At 37.8% G+C, this 13,263-nt stretch overlaps 1 protein-coding gene across 6 annotated transcripts in view; it reads left to right on the top strand.

Annotated features, from left to right (window-relative positions):
* The first annotated feature begins 1,732 nt into the window (after nucleotides 1–1,732).
* LOC103149397 (suppressor of tumorigenicity 7 protein homolog) overlaps nucleotides 1,733–13,263 on the top strand; it is a 39,698-nt gene continuing 28,167 nt past the window's right edge. For 2 of the 6 annotated variants that reach the window (XM_016679883.1, XM_016679881.1), the window contains exon 1: nucleotides 11,154–11,835. In XM_016679883.1, coding sequence (XP_016535369.1) covers nucleotides 11,814–11,835 — 22 coding nt within the window. In that variant the 5' untranslated portion in view covers nucleotides 11,154–11,813. Of the gene's footprint in view, nucleotides 1,900–11,153; nucleotides 11,836–13,263 lie in introns of those variants that run through there. The other 4 variants (XM_016679885.1, XM_016679884.1, XM_016679882.1 and 1 more) reach the window with 3 other exon arrangements.

Below are 13,263 nucleotides of genomic sequence, written 5' to 3'. Positions count from 1 at the left end.
TTTACTGACTCCCTCCTAATTTCTGAAAATATTTGCTGTTACAGCCAAAATTCTTTGTTTTTGACTTCACATTACTCTGCAGTGCAGCGTGATTAAATGTCCCCCAGTTACTGTCATGAAGAGTTAATCTAACAGATGCCAGAGCTTGTTGTAGAACCGCTTCATAAACTGTACATTACTTCAGTTCATTAAAGTTTCTAATTCAATTCAGTTTATTTCTGTAGCGTCAATTTGCAACAAATGTCTCAAAGCACTTTACAAAAAGCAAGTCATTTCAATTCAGTCACCCATACATTCCAGTTAAGCAGTTAATTATACAGATTAGATTAAAAAATGTCTAAGCAAACCCAGCAGATTTTATCGAGTGATTGACTGGTTGCATTCACTCCTTCTGGACCAGCACGTAGCAACAATCGCTTGCGTTGTCATTGACTTTACAGCAATCCCTCATACCGAGTATATATTCAGTGACAGTGGAGAGGAAAAACTTCTCTTTACAGGAAGAAACCTCCAGCAGAACCAGAACTTGGCTCAATACAAGTGACCATCTACCACGACTGACTGGGGGTTGAAAAGACGGAGTACAATGTACAAGAAGAAACTGATGAACTGATGTTGGATTATTTTTGATGTTCATGAAAGTAAGAACTTAAAAGAAGAAGGAGAATGAGGAGTCGGTGGCAGCTTTATCTCAGAAAAACTGAGAAAACCTAAAGTTAGCAGAGAAGAGGCTTACTCCTTGGGAATAAGATGTTCTTACAGTCTAATTGTCTATTAACTTTAACTTCTATCTGGTAAATTAAGTCTTGTGAAGAATGAATTTGATCTGGAGTCTTTTGGAGTTTCCCTGATCATTACATAAGACGACGCTGGTGAACGGGTTGGGTAATCCATGACTGAGAAAATTGGCAACAATCTTCTTTCTTTTCCATTTCAGAACGATCTTTTCACTGGATAGGCATTAGTTTGGAAATAGCCTCTGTGATGATTTCCAGATTGAAGGGCAGTAAATGTTTCCTCTCTAAGATCATTGTATGTTTAATAGACATATTAACACCTGAAGATTATCAGCTCTTGGTTGCTACTTTTGCTCTTAAACCCGATGTAGACAGTAGCTGTTTTTTTCCCCTTTGTTGAAAAGGTGGATAAATGATAGTTTTGAATCTGTTGTAGTTTTTATTAAATTGACATTGTATATTATTTAGAACCTGGTGAAAACCATATAATTTTTTAGTAAGTATCAAAATGTAAAGCTGTACATGACTGGAAAAACTCTATAATGATATGCAAAAAAAAAAAAAATTATATATATATATACACACACACACAAACACAAACAAGTAATCCTAAATGAATATAAGTGTGTCATTTATCTACAATGTTCAGTTTTTAAACTGTCACCTTCCTAAAATAATAAATCAAAAGTGATTTTATTCTGGCCTAAATCATCTGTTGGCAAGAAGGAGGTGGTGATTTTGGCAAAGGAATCTTAGCATATTTAGCTAAATATGGCATAGGTCATTATTTTGAGGTGACAATATATATTTTTAAAATATTTAGATCTGGAATTTTTAAAGGAAAGAAAATGCAGGAATATAAAATTCAAAAAGCGAGTCCAAAGTGACCTTTTAAAGAAATAATAAATAAATAAATAAATAAATAAATAAAACAACAACAACAACAACAACAACTGTAAAATAGCGACATCTTGAGGCAGTGGGCGCTATTGGATCAATGTGAGAGCCCCGCGGCTGTCTGGTAACTGTTAGCTGACGTTAGCAGTGTAGCTCACTTTGCAGACACGTATACACACAGTTTAGACACATGTTGGAGTTACGCTGGGAGAAATGCTAAGTCCGAATAAGGAATTCACCGGCTTTCCCACTCTCACGAATTAAGGTTAGCTCTCACACGCTGCTATTCTAATGTCTGTCCTATCAGAGCCATTCCCTTCGTTTTTCCTCGCTTTAGTGTAAGTTTTTACGCTTTCCAAACAGGAGGGAATTGATATTAGCTGTTAGCTAGCCGGGTAAGGTGAGGGGCGTCTTATTAGCCAGGTAAAAATTATATTTTCTCACGAGCGCAAAAAGGTGGATTGCATACGGGGGAAGTTTCCAGTATAAACTCTCTTTCTTGTCCGGTACTGTTAGCAAGCTCCAGGCAGCAGAGCTGTGTATTGTTTTAAATGGTCCCCGTCATGTTTCAGGGCAACACTCTGTTCACTGTCAAAAGTTGACTTATTATTTCGTCCACCTGTCCGTTTCCTCTTTTGAAAAGGAATGAACTCACGTTCAAGTAGCTTAAATGAAGCGCACGTCAGAATAAAGATTCCAGCTTTTCCACCTCTTGTCCTCTGTGGACTGGTCGGGTTTTATCTGGAAGTGCTGGTTCCAGCGTTGGCATGACTGGTCGCCTTGCTGTCACAGCAGCCGGAGATGGCTCTCCTGTGACCGTGTGCTGAGCATGGAAGAATGTGTTCCTTTAGAAAGCCAGCTGGCTGGAGCAGGACAGCCCGCAAGCACAAATTGACTTCCCGCGGTGTTGAATTCTCTTTGTGTGAGTGAACGAATTGTTGACTTGAAATCATGAACAATTTCGGTTTTTGTAAGAGGTAAAATGTGGCGCTCGCTGTCTGCACTTAACCTTGACACTTCCTGAAGGGATAATGGTGTTTCTTCTGCTGTTTTCTGAAACAGATCCGTGGAAGAGCCCAAACTTATTTAGAAAGGGTATAAATTATTTTCAACATGACATCACCTAGTAAATGTTAATTAAAGACAGATATTTTCTTTCTTCAAACCTGATACCTCGTTTACATAGTTTTACTATTTTTGAGAAGTACCTGTTTCACTACTAAAAAAAACTTGTTGGTTGAACGAAAATCATTTATTTAAATCTTAATTTTATATGAGAAGGTTTTCATCAGAAATTCTTAAAAGGCTAAAAAAAAAGAATAAAGCATAGGGTGACTTAGTGAAGGACATTCAACTTAAATATTGGAGGATTACTCTAGGGGTGCACAGATAACTAGATAGTCAGAAAGCTGCCATCGGTGTATTAATGACATTCAAATATGTTATTTGATGATCCACAATTATACCTTATTTACCCAACTCTCGATTCAGGAATTCTCAGAGGCTTGTTGTACGATTGATTGTTCCATCCTCGAAAAAGAACAATTCAGATAAAGCAACTAAAAGAAGCCTGTATGACTCTTAGAGTGTGTTAAAACATAAGTGGACTTTTTAGGGATTCATGATTTTCAGATCATTAAAAAAAATATGAGAAGCTAAAGAAAATAAAAAATCTGTTAAAATTATGTGTGCTTAATTATCTCATGGGTCCATAATGGAGTTTTGAATTGATTTTTGTCTTTTCAATAAGTTTTGTGCTTTTGCCTGTTCATATTGGACTAATAGTTGATGTGATTGTTTTTAGGTCTACACTGAAACTCAGAAAACAATCATTTAGCTCTAATCAGTAGCAAAGATTTAAGCTTCATCAGTTTAACACAGTGAGGATGAATTAAAATCACAATTAAATCTGCTGAAACATGACTGCAGTATTTACCTTTGTGCTATGTGAATGGCAGACTCTGATAGACACCTTGAATTGAGCCAATCAGAAGAATCCAACTGATAGCCTTCTCTCACTTCCCTTTCCTCTGTGACATTGTTTCTGGTTGTTTCTTCCCTTTTGCTGGTTTATCAGAAGTGGAACTGCGTGGGATTCCCCTTGACAATGTTTAGGACTTTATCTAATCCCACAAATGTTTCATTTAAACTGGGATATTTTTTGTCTGCTGAGTAAATATTTTTAGTACTTTTTATAATAATAATATATATATCACACAGCCAGAGAGTTTAGGTGATAAATTGTTCCTGCGGAACACTGAAAATGAAGACAAAGTAGTTTCCCCTAACAAACCGTCACAATTGGTTACCAAGCAGAGATCAGGGATTTTCACTCAAAGCAGCTCTTTATTCCTTCTTGCAAGAGACAGAACAACAAGCAAACATGTCCAGTATGTGATGAGTCTGGTTTGCTGTAACTAGACAGAGAGTCACTATGTACTAATCACGAAGTTCCTCAGCAGGAGCCTGGGAACCCTGGTTTCTGACTCGGCATTGTAACGCTTCATTGGGCAGACCCAACCTTGAACATAGAGGAGTCTCATCTTTACCTTCTGTGGTTCCTCCTTTACTTCCACCAGGGTGAAAACACATTGAGGCTCACATGAACGTGAAGACATAAAGTAAACACCTTTTTTTTGGGTTACAAACAATCAGAAGCAATTGTCTAAAATTCCACTAACAAGCACTTTTGTGACTACTGTATAAATACATTTTTCTTTCTTACCAGCTAGTAAATCTCCTGGATTAGCTGATTTTTTTTTTCTGAACAACCATCAAGGATTTTCCGAGTGAGCTCGGTGACGCAACACACCCAGCCACATCCCTGGTTCACCGCAAATCCAGAGCAGACTGGTCACAAGTCTTTATTTAGAAGCTGAGCAGCAGCAGCAGCGTGCTGGTAATGTGATCTCAGCGAGAAATGCCTGCTCTACTGTACCTGCACAGCTTGGTCCAGGCACAAGTCTCTTCCCGTCTCCATTCATATCTACTGAGGACGGCCACATGCCTGAGCTCTCATCATTTCTTCCATTTTTTTTGCACATTTTTTTGAATCACCCACACAGGATTCTTCAAAGCTAACACTGACGCCGTCACAGCTGGCTGTGACCCACAGAGTTTGTGAAAGCTTGTGAAGCTAGCAAACACTTGAGGTTGCTAAGGGTTACCTGAAGAACCCTCTGATGCTGAACTAAAATTATGATTCAAAATTCATCTCACTTAATCTGACCAGTTTTATTTTAAATAAGGTGAACTTATGACTATTTATTTTGTTAAATGGATCAGTTTTGGATATACACCTCAACCTAGCAGTGTTGAGTTAAAGGTGTGTGGGACGGGACAAGATTAGCTTTTAGATTTTACATAGAAATAGTAATGGTGCATTACATTTATAAGTTATGGAGAAATTTAATGTACAAAAAAATTCATTTTCATAATCTCTAAAAACAAGTTTTAAAGGATAAACTCTTTGTTTTTCCCCACTGACTGGAAATTTAAAGAAGCAAATGCATTATTTACATTTCGGATATTAGAATTTTTAGCATCAGTCAAATTAATTACACTTTAATTTTCAATTACACAAAAGAGACAATTACCATGGTTTATTAAAGTAGTAAATTATTAATTACTTACATTGTTTTCCCACCACATTCTTCAGACTGGAGAGAGACTGGATGTAAAACATCTATCCTGGTGGATAAAACCTAACTTCTTACTAGACCTGTTTTCTCATTCATTGTTTGAAACATTTAATAATTCTATGGACTTAAAGTGATTCTTTATTTAACATTTATATTTAGTGGCAGCTAATCATTTATTATGTAAAAGCCTTTCTGAATTTGTAAGTCAGCAGTTGGGATGTGGCTGTCATGAGAGGCTGCCGCCTGCGTTCAGAGGCAGGTGGCTATTTCCCATCCGCGTCCTTTCTCCCTGCTTTGCATACAAACACGGTTTAATGGATGGTATTTCCAGTGGCCTGCATTTAAATGCAGTTAGTATTTGACTGCCTGCAAATATTTGAATCAATGCAAACTCTGTCATGAAATGAACAAGAATCTGTCGGATAACAGACGCAGCGTGTTTCAAACGCTCTTCAGGCGTGTTCTTTTATTCATTTATTACAACCAGGATTTTTTAATATCAGTAATAGTTTACTGATATGTTTCTTTTTAATTACTCTACACTTTTACTGTACTCCTGCAACTCTACTGGATTGCTTTACTTAGTTTGACCCTTACATTATTTACTTACTGTAGTTTTATTGTAAGTGCAGTTTTTTCTTCTTTCTTTTACTTAGCAGTTTCAAATTTTGGCTTAAGATAAAACCAAGTCATCCATCAGGTTGCATTGTGGAAAATTCAAATCTCTCTGACCAGCAATCGCACCATTGCACTTCAATGCTGATTGATGGCAACAGACCAAAGCACAAAGACATCAATAATATTGATATTTGTCACTGTGATAGTGCACATATGACCAAGCACCTGCCACTGTACTCCAACATTAAGGACCATTGATTGTATTAGTAGCCTAAAAAATAATCTCAGGTTATTTTTGAAATTATAGGCACTATACTACTTAGGCAGTAAACATATGTAGCGCATTAGGAGTTCAGCAGATACTTTCATGTGAAGCCGATATTATGTAACTCCACAAAGGTCAACTTTGACAAAGGCCAAAGTTGACAAAGGTCAGCTATAGCCTCCTTTTGCTCTGCCATTAAGGTTGCTAACCACCAACCAGGTTACATCTACATGGGTGCGTTAACAGTAGTCACACCATTGTTTCATCCAACTTAGTGACTTTATATAGTTATAACTATTTTTGATATTACTTCAAAAATACAACTCACTATACCAGGAATATAATGGACAACTGTTCTCTTCCTCCATCATGCTTTTTCTCAGCAAGCATCTCTTTGTAAATGATAATTGGTCCTTAACAGGACCAAGAATCTGATAAGTAAAACAGAGTCAATGTTGCTAACTTTACAGTATTGAGCCCTGTACTGCATGGATCTCTGATCTCTTTACTGATCAGCTGTTGTGGCAATATTCTAGTCCGTCCTGCAGGTTCCTGGTCAGGCCTCCAATAATAAAACTGTCCGTCACCTTCTCATATTTCCTCTCGCAGAAGGATGGCCAGGCTCCTCTCCTGCTTATTTTTAGTTGCCTAGCAACCAGTGAAGGATGCTTTTTCGGGGTGGTACTTTATGATGGAAGTGGGGGCAGGGTGAGGGGTACATTGTTCAGGGATGAAATACTCCTGAATGCTGTCCTACGGAGGAAAAAGGAGAGGAAAGCTGCTCTTTGTAATACATTAATTTAAGGTGCGCATTGTGGCTTTTCTTTTTTAGCCTCATTCACGTGGCAGCACTTACAGTTTTTAAGGATTTACATCCTGATTGTTAGAAATGAAAAAAGGCCCAGTCACCACTAAGCAAAGCCTGTGTGTATTTTGAAACATCCTTGCTTTAGAAAGAGGGGTTGCTTTTAGACCTGTCGCAATAAGCAGTAAATCATTAAATCAATTAATCACGTAATAAATTAAAGCAAACTCAATAATTCCCTTTTGAATTATTTACGGTTTTTTGTTTTTCTCTTTTCTCCCTCTTTCTACCAAGGACTTGATGACAAACGTCCAGAAATATAGATAGAAACACGGCTAGTCTCTTAGCGTTATCTTTTAGCGATACTGCAGCTAGCATGTTTCATCCTCCAGCATTGCTTTTTTTCCTGTCAGCCTGCCTCATTGGGACGTTACCTCCAAGCAATGCTGTGTTTGGAGGTTATCAATTTTGATGCAAATTAGTGTCTTTGATTCATTTAATATTCTTTTGGATTATATCCGCTAACCTGGATGAAAATAAGTATATTTTTCAAATAGCTGGTTAGACTACTTATTATTTGGGGTTTACGTTGTTGAGGACCGTAACTGTATTCGTCAAATGAAATATATTTCTAATTTATTTGCTGCACGGTGAGAAAATTCTAGTTTCCCTCCTAACATAGTTAACCTGTGTTGGCCATCTTGTTACAGCTGATCTACAAAAACTACAATAAGAAGAGAACATTTGTTGCCATCCAAATACAGACTGCAGCATCCTAAGGGCCATCAGCGAGTAAATTAAATATAACACTGATCAAATATAACAATTTAAAGCTGCTGAGTTTTCATGTCTGAGTTTTCTATGCCACTGATTTTTCTTGACATTAAGGACTGGGACTCTACTGATAAGCATTAAAATTACCCCTCATTGGATCATCACTTGTTATTAGTCCTGTCATGATAATAAATTTTGCTGGACGATAAATTGTTCCAGAAGTTATTGCGATAAACAATCATTTCATTTTGAGATTTTGAGACCATTCTTTAGTAATATAATGATAATTATATAATAGTAAAATAATAATCCAAGAACATATTCTAAAAGATCAGTCAACTTGACATTCTAATGAACATTTAACACTGGAACTGGAAGACATTTTAAATATCCAAACTAAATAAACCAAACAACAAATAAAATGAATTTTGAAGTATTTGTACGCAAAGTTGACCTTAAAAAAAAGGTTTAGTTGAGACCAAAGCACCAGACTGACGACTTTTATCATCCAATTTTTGGTAGAAAGAAAGAAAAAAAGATAAATAAATCATGCTAATGGAAATTATTGACGTTTTCATTTATCATACAATTAATTCATTTATTGATTATTGTGACAGGCCTACTTGTTATTATAGATATAATGCATATAATGCAATTATTTGTAATATTAGTAATTTTTTTTTAAAAAGCAATATTTTGGGCCTGAGAAGTTAGTACAAGCTAATACAAGCTAAGTTAGCCGGGTTATGTCTTAATAGGAAGTCACTAGCAGACACGATTACGTTTTTTTTTTTTTAAAGTACCGAATATTTTTTTAAAACACTTTGAAAAGAGAACAGTGATAAAAGCCTAATTTTTCCTGACTGTTCATATTTCCAACGGCTGACTTTGTATTTCTTGCAGTACACTCCTTCCAATAGCCTCTGTTCATCCAACACATTTCAAGAATCTTATTGGATGGAGTTTAGATCTTTAGAACGATGGAAGTGTATGGGTTTTCAAGTTTTAACTTTTAAAAACTCTGATAAGCCTTAATACAGGAAGTAAACCCATTTTTGTCTTATGTTCAAGTGACAGAAAAAGCAGAAGGAGGTATGATTTCAAAAGTAAAAATGACTAAATCTTGCACACTTTTGAGTCAACATTGGGAAGAATGATATATTGTTTGTAAATTATATTCTTAATTTTATATATGCATCCATGAAAAGAAAAATATTTATTTTGTAATTATTGAGAAAGGGGCAGGTTTTTATAAGGTTTTTCTTCTTCCTGCTCCCTTTCTCTCATGTAGATGAAGTGTTACAAAACAATGTTTTTGTACATTGGTGATGAGTGAATAAACTTTTGATTTGTTGATTAGAATCACAGATGATCTATTTATCAAATCAAATCTCAGTTTCTTCACAGTATCTTACAGCTGTGGCTTTCTCAAACTGGAAAATTCTCAACGTCCAATACAAAGATAAAAAAAAATCATAATATTCTTATTATAAATGATTCTCTTTAGTTTAGTACATGCATTAAGTTTAGCTGGTATCATTTCCACTTCTATATAATGTCTAACGTGATGCGCTTTGTGTTTCTGCCTCAGGAACAATTTGTTCACTTGCTGCCATAAATCCCACCCACAGCTATGTTTCATTGGAACAAGATAATCACTGTTTTCAACTTCATGTTCCAAATGTTACAATGGGCTGCTTGACACACAGTGGACATAAAAATAAAATTAAAAAAGTGGACTACTTTATACTGAAAACTAAAATGGAACATCAGATGTGCAGCAAGAATACATGAGGGGTCTCCAGTTTGTTCCTGAAGGACAAAGACATGAAGAGAGAACGAGCAGGAGGGTGTAAGTGACAAAAGAGCTGAAACCTCCATCCACACATGCTTCTGTCTTCAGCAGCTGAGCTAATCTGAATACTTTAACTCATTCACAGTCGGGGCCTGGAAAACACCCTCCCAGTGAACGTCTATTTATTTAGCAGGCTGTTGTACATCTCACCACTGCACCGGATCAGCTTGTCCTACTGCTGCACAGGTGCATCATTAATTCAAATAAGCTAATTCAAATACAGTTTTTATTCAGGCATCAATGAAAAACCAAAAAGAAAAAAACCCAGCAGTTATATTCAGTGGTTTCACCACAAGCAATTAAGTTTCAGTTTGTCTGTAAAGGCGTGGGAAAGCCTGAACTAGATGAGATGCATTGATGTAGAGTTTGAGCATTGAACTTCATAGAGATGCTCTAACCAAAGATGTCTGATTTAAAAAAATTAAACAAACACTTCTTTTTCTATTTTTGGATAAATTAAAAACTGGACTGTCCCAACAGCAATTGGAGTAAAATGAATAATTATTCCTCAAAGAAAAAAAAAATAGACCTGACTTGAGCCTGTCGCAATAAGTAACTAATCTTTTAATAAATTAAAATGAGCTCAATTATTTCCATTCTGATAATTGGTATTTTTTGAATGGAAATATTGTTTACAGACATCACAATTAATTTTCTTATGGTCTCGATTGTGTTTTTTATTTCCAATAAATAGAGTTCTTACTAAATTAAAGCTTATGCCATTATCAACTTATTACTTGAAAATGATCTCAAAACAACATCGTTTATCACAATTATTACTGTGATAATAGGGGGAATGTAAGGACATTCCCCCTATTGGGCTAAGTGTTGTTTATTTTAAATAAGGTTTTATTATGCAACAGTGACAGTGAGGATGGTTTAAGCTAGGTTTATAGTTGACCCACTGAACTGAGTGCAAGAGTGTGTGCACCAATTGTGCCTTCTCTACACCTCCTCATGGTAATTTGAAAATAATACTGTGAGGCTATTATTTCCAAATTATGACGCCTGCTGCACATGCACCTCCAAATTTTTGTAACTTTTAGTATTTTTTTTAACACAGAAACTTGGTGGGCCGCTGGTGGTCTTCAGTAGCGCCTCTACCATGGGGCTTCAGTGGAAACCCTGTTGGGCCAACAGTTTGACTTGGGCCTTTGCATGCTGGGCCCTTCCCTCCTCTTTTTGTTGCCTGAACTCCTCCACCAAAGAGTTTCTGATAAGGCCTCTTCCTGAATCCTGGATTTTTAGCTTCACCAGTTAAGTCTTATCAAGCGACAAATTGTATATTTGTGTGTGTTGTGTTAGTACTAGTAAGTAAAGTCAAAAATGTCCAGTACCCAACCGATATGGCCAACAGACCTTCCCATAGTCCCCTTTGTTGCTCTTGCTTCCATTGATGGAAGGAACGCTAAATCACTCGTCTTTCTTTCACACCTTTCCTCTCAGGTCCTCATTTCTTCGTAGGTCCTCCCTTTTTCATTTTCTCCCCTCCTCCCTCCCTCTCTGTCCAGTAGCAGTCGTCAGTTGTCTTTTTACAGCTCTCCCCCCCTCCCCATCCTGATGTCACTCCGTTCGTGTATGGCTATTGTCTTATAGCAGCTGCAGCAATAGCAGTTCCTCTCCAGATTTTTAGTTTGTCAACCCCCCTTGCTTTTTCCTTCCCCCCCTCTCTCTCTGTCTTCATTAGTGGATTCTACAGTGGGATGAGAAGTGAGGGAGTGACAGAGTGAAGAAGATGAAAAGGAGGATACAGACTGCAGAAAGCAGAGAGATGCAGTAGCTAGCCACAACCTCCCCGTACTCCTGGTTTGGATGGGAACGCTTTTCTATCACTGCAAAGGACTTCTGTTGATTTTTTTATTTTTTTAAGTGATTTTTTTTTTTTTCTGCTTTGAGGAACAGTTGTCCTGAAAAGCTCTCGTAGTTGGCGGTTGGACTTGCTGAACGTCCGTGATCTGAGTGGAGGGTTTTTTAACGGATAGCCGTGCCGGGGCATCTGGCCGTCTGGGAGGCAGCGACGGCCGGCTGGCTGCATTGTGTTGCTTTGATGACCCCCGCTGTGTAGCTGCCTGCTCATCAACCCCATCTCTCTCTCTCTCTCTTCCTTTCACCCTCCCCACCCCCACCCTCCACCCAATCCCGACCCCTTCTCTCTCCTCTTTCCTCCTTCTCCTCCTCCTCCACCTCCTCCTATCTTTCCATCACAGCTCCTGGCCCAGCCATGTTCGGCACAGAGTCATCATGTAAGTATTACCATCATCCTCCCATCTCTCTGTGTTTTTGTATTCAACAGCATGAGCATGTCTTCTTTAAGGGAAGATGGTTGAGGGAAGAAGGAAATTGCTAGATTTCCTCCATCTCTCCTTTGTTTTCTCTGTTGTTTTTTTTTTTTTCGTGTGTGTGGATGTTTTTGCCTCCATGGTTGCTGGTGGTAGACTGCATGGGGAGAAATGTGGGATCTACCATTTTAGCACAGAGGGTCAGCATCGCAAGCTAGCAGGTCTTACTGAGCTTAATGCTTTTCCTGTCTTCTCTCACTCCCAAGTATGTTTGATTTGTTGGTGTGTGTGTACGGAATCATCTCCTCTCATTAAACGTGTTTAGAAATCTGGAGCGTTGACATTTGGAATGAATGCCAGTGCCTCACTTTTCTGTGAGCACATCGGAAGATGGATGCTTGTGCTAATATCGCATCATTCCCAGAAGCAGAGGGATCCTCTGTCGCTTTCCAGTTCAGTCAGATTGTCGTGCAGTTCCGTTATCATCACATTTCCAGCTTCAAATACTTATGGATGTTATGTAGCACCTTACTGCTGTGAACTTATGCTTTGTATTTATTTGAGGAGGGGGCTAGGAAGCCGCTTCCCTTGACCTCCATCAGCTAAGTTTGTGTTGAGCTGATGCCTTCAGACAAAGCTTCTTTCCTTTGCTCCAGCTCACGTTGAATTCTTGTATTCTGATCAATGCCGCAGTGGCTCACCCCACTACCTGCTCAGTGTTTCGAGGAAGTCAGGGGTTGATGTAACTGATTGTGTCATGGAGGCATAGTCGGAGCCAAAAGAAACTTGTATGTGGAAGTCAGAGCAGAGGCAGCAAGTAACTCGGCAACAGCGTTCAGCAAAAATCTGTCAGTGAATCACTCAAAACTCTGGACTGTAATCTTTGTGATGGATGATACCGTTAGTGTTTAGAAAGTACGGATTTTTATTGACCAAAGACTTGATCTGGGTTGATCAAGTGTTTGTGTGTAGACGCACTGCTTTGTTTTCAGCTTTTAGGTTTAATGTGTGGTTATTAAAAAGGACTATGAGTAGCAACTAGTTACATTTACTTCTTTAACTTTTTTTTTCTGCTGGAGTAATATCATGAAGGATCGATACTCCTGAGTAAAACTTCTGGCTACTCCACTCACCTGGACTTATGTCACTGAATGAAGAACCAGCATGCTTTAACCAAAAGTGCAGTGGACACAGACACACACGTTTACTCAAGTACTTTAGCCTTCATACCAAATACCTTTTATTCTTACTTACATAGTTTTTCAAATTGCTACTTTTTACTTCCACTTGAGTAAAATTTGTTGTAGTAGTTCTACTCTTAAAACATAAAACATAAATGTTTGAGTACTCTACCTACTTCTGGCACCAACATACGGTGTGTATGTTGGGAAG

The sequence above is a fragment of the Poecilia formosa genome, unplaced genomic scaffold (assembly GCF_000485575.1).
Source record: "Poecilia formosa unplaced genomic scaffold, Poecilia_formosa-5.1.2 Scaffold224, whole genome shotgun sequence".
NCBI lineage: Eukaryota > Metazoa > Chordata > Actinopteri > Cyprinodontiformes > Poeciliidae > Poecilia > Poecilia formosa.
The sequence above is the reverse complement of the archived record's forward strand: the minus strand, read 5'-3'. Positions and strand labels throughout refer to the sequence as shown.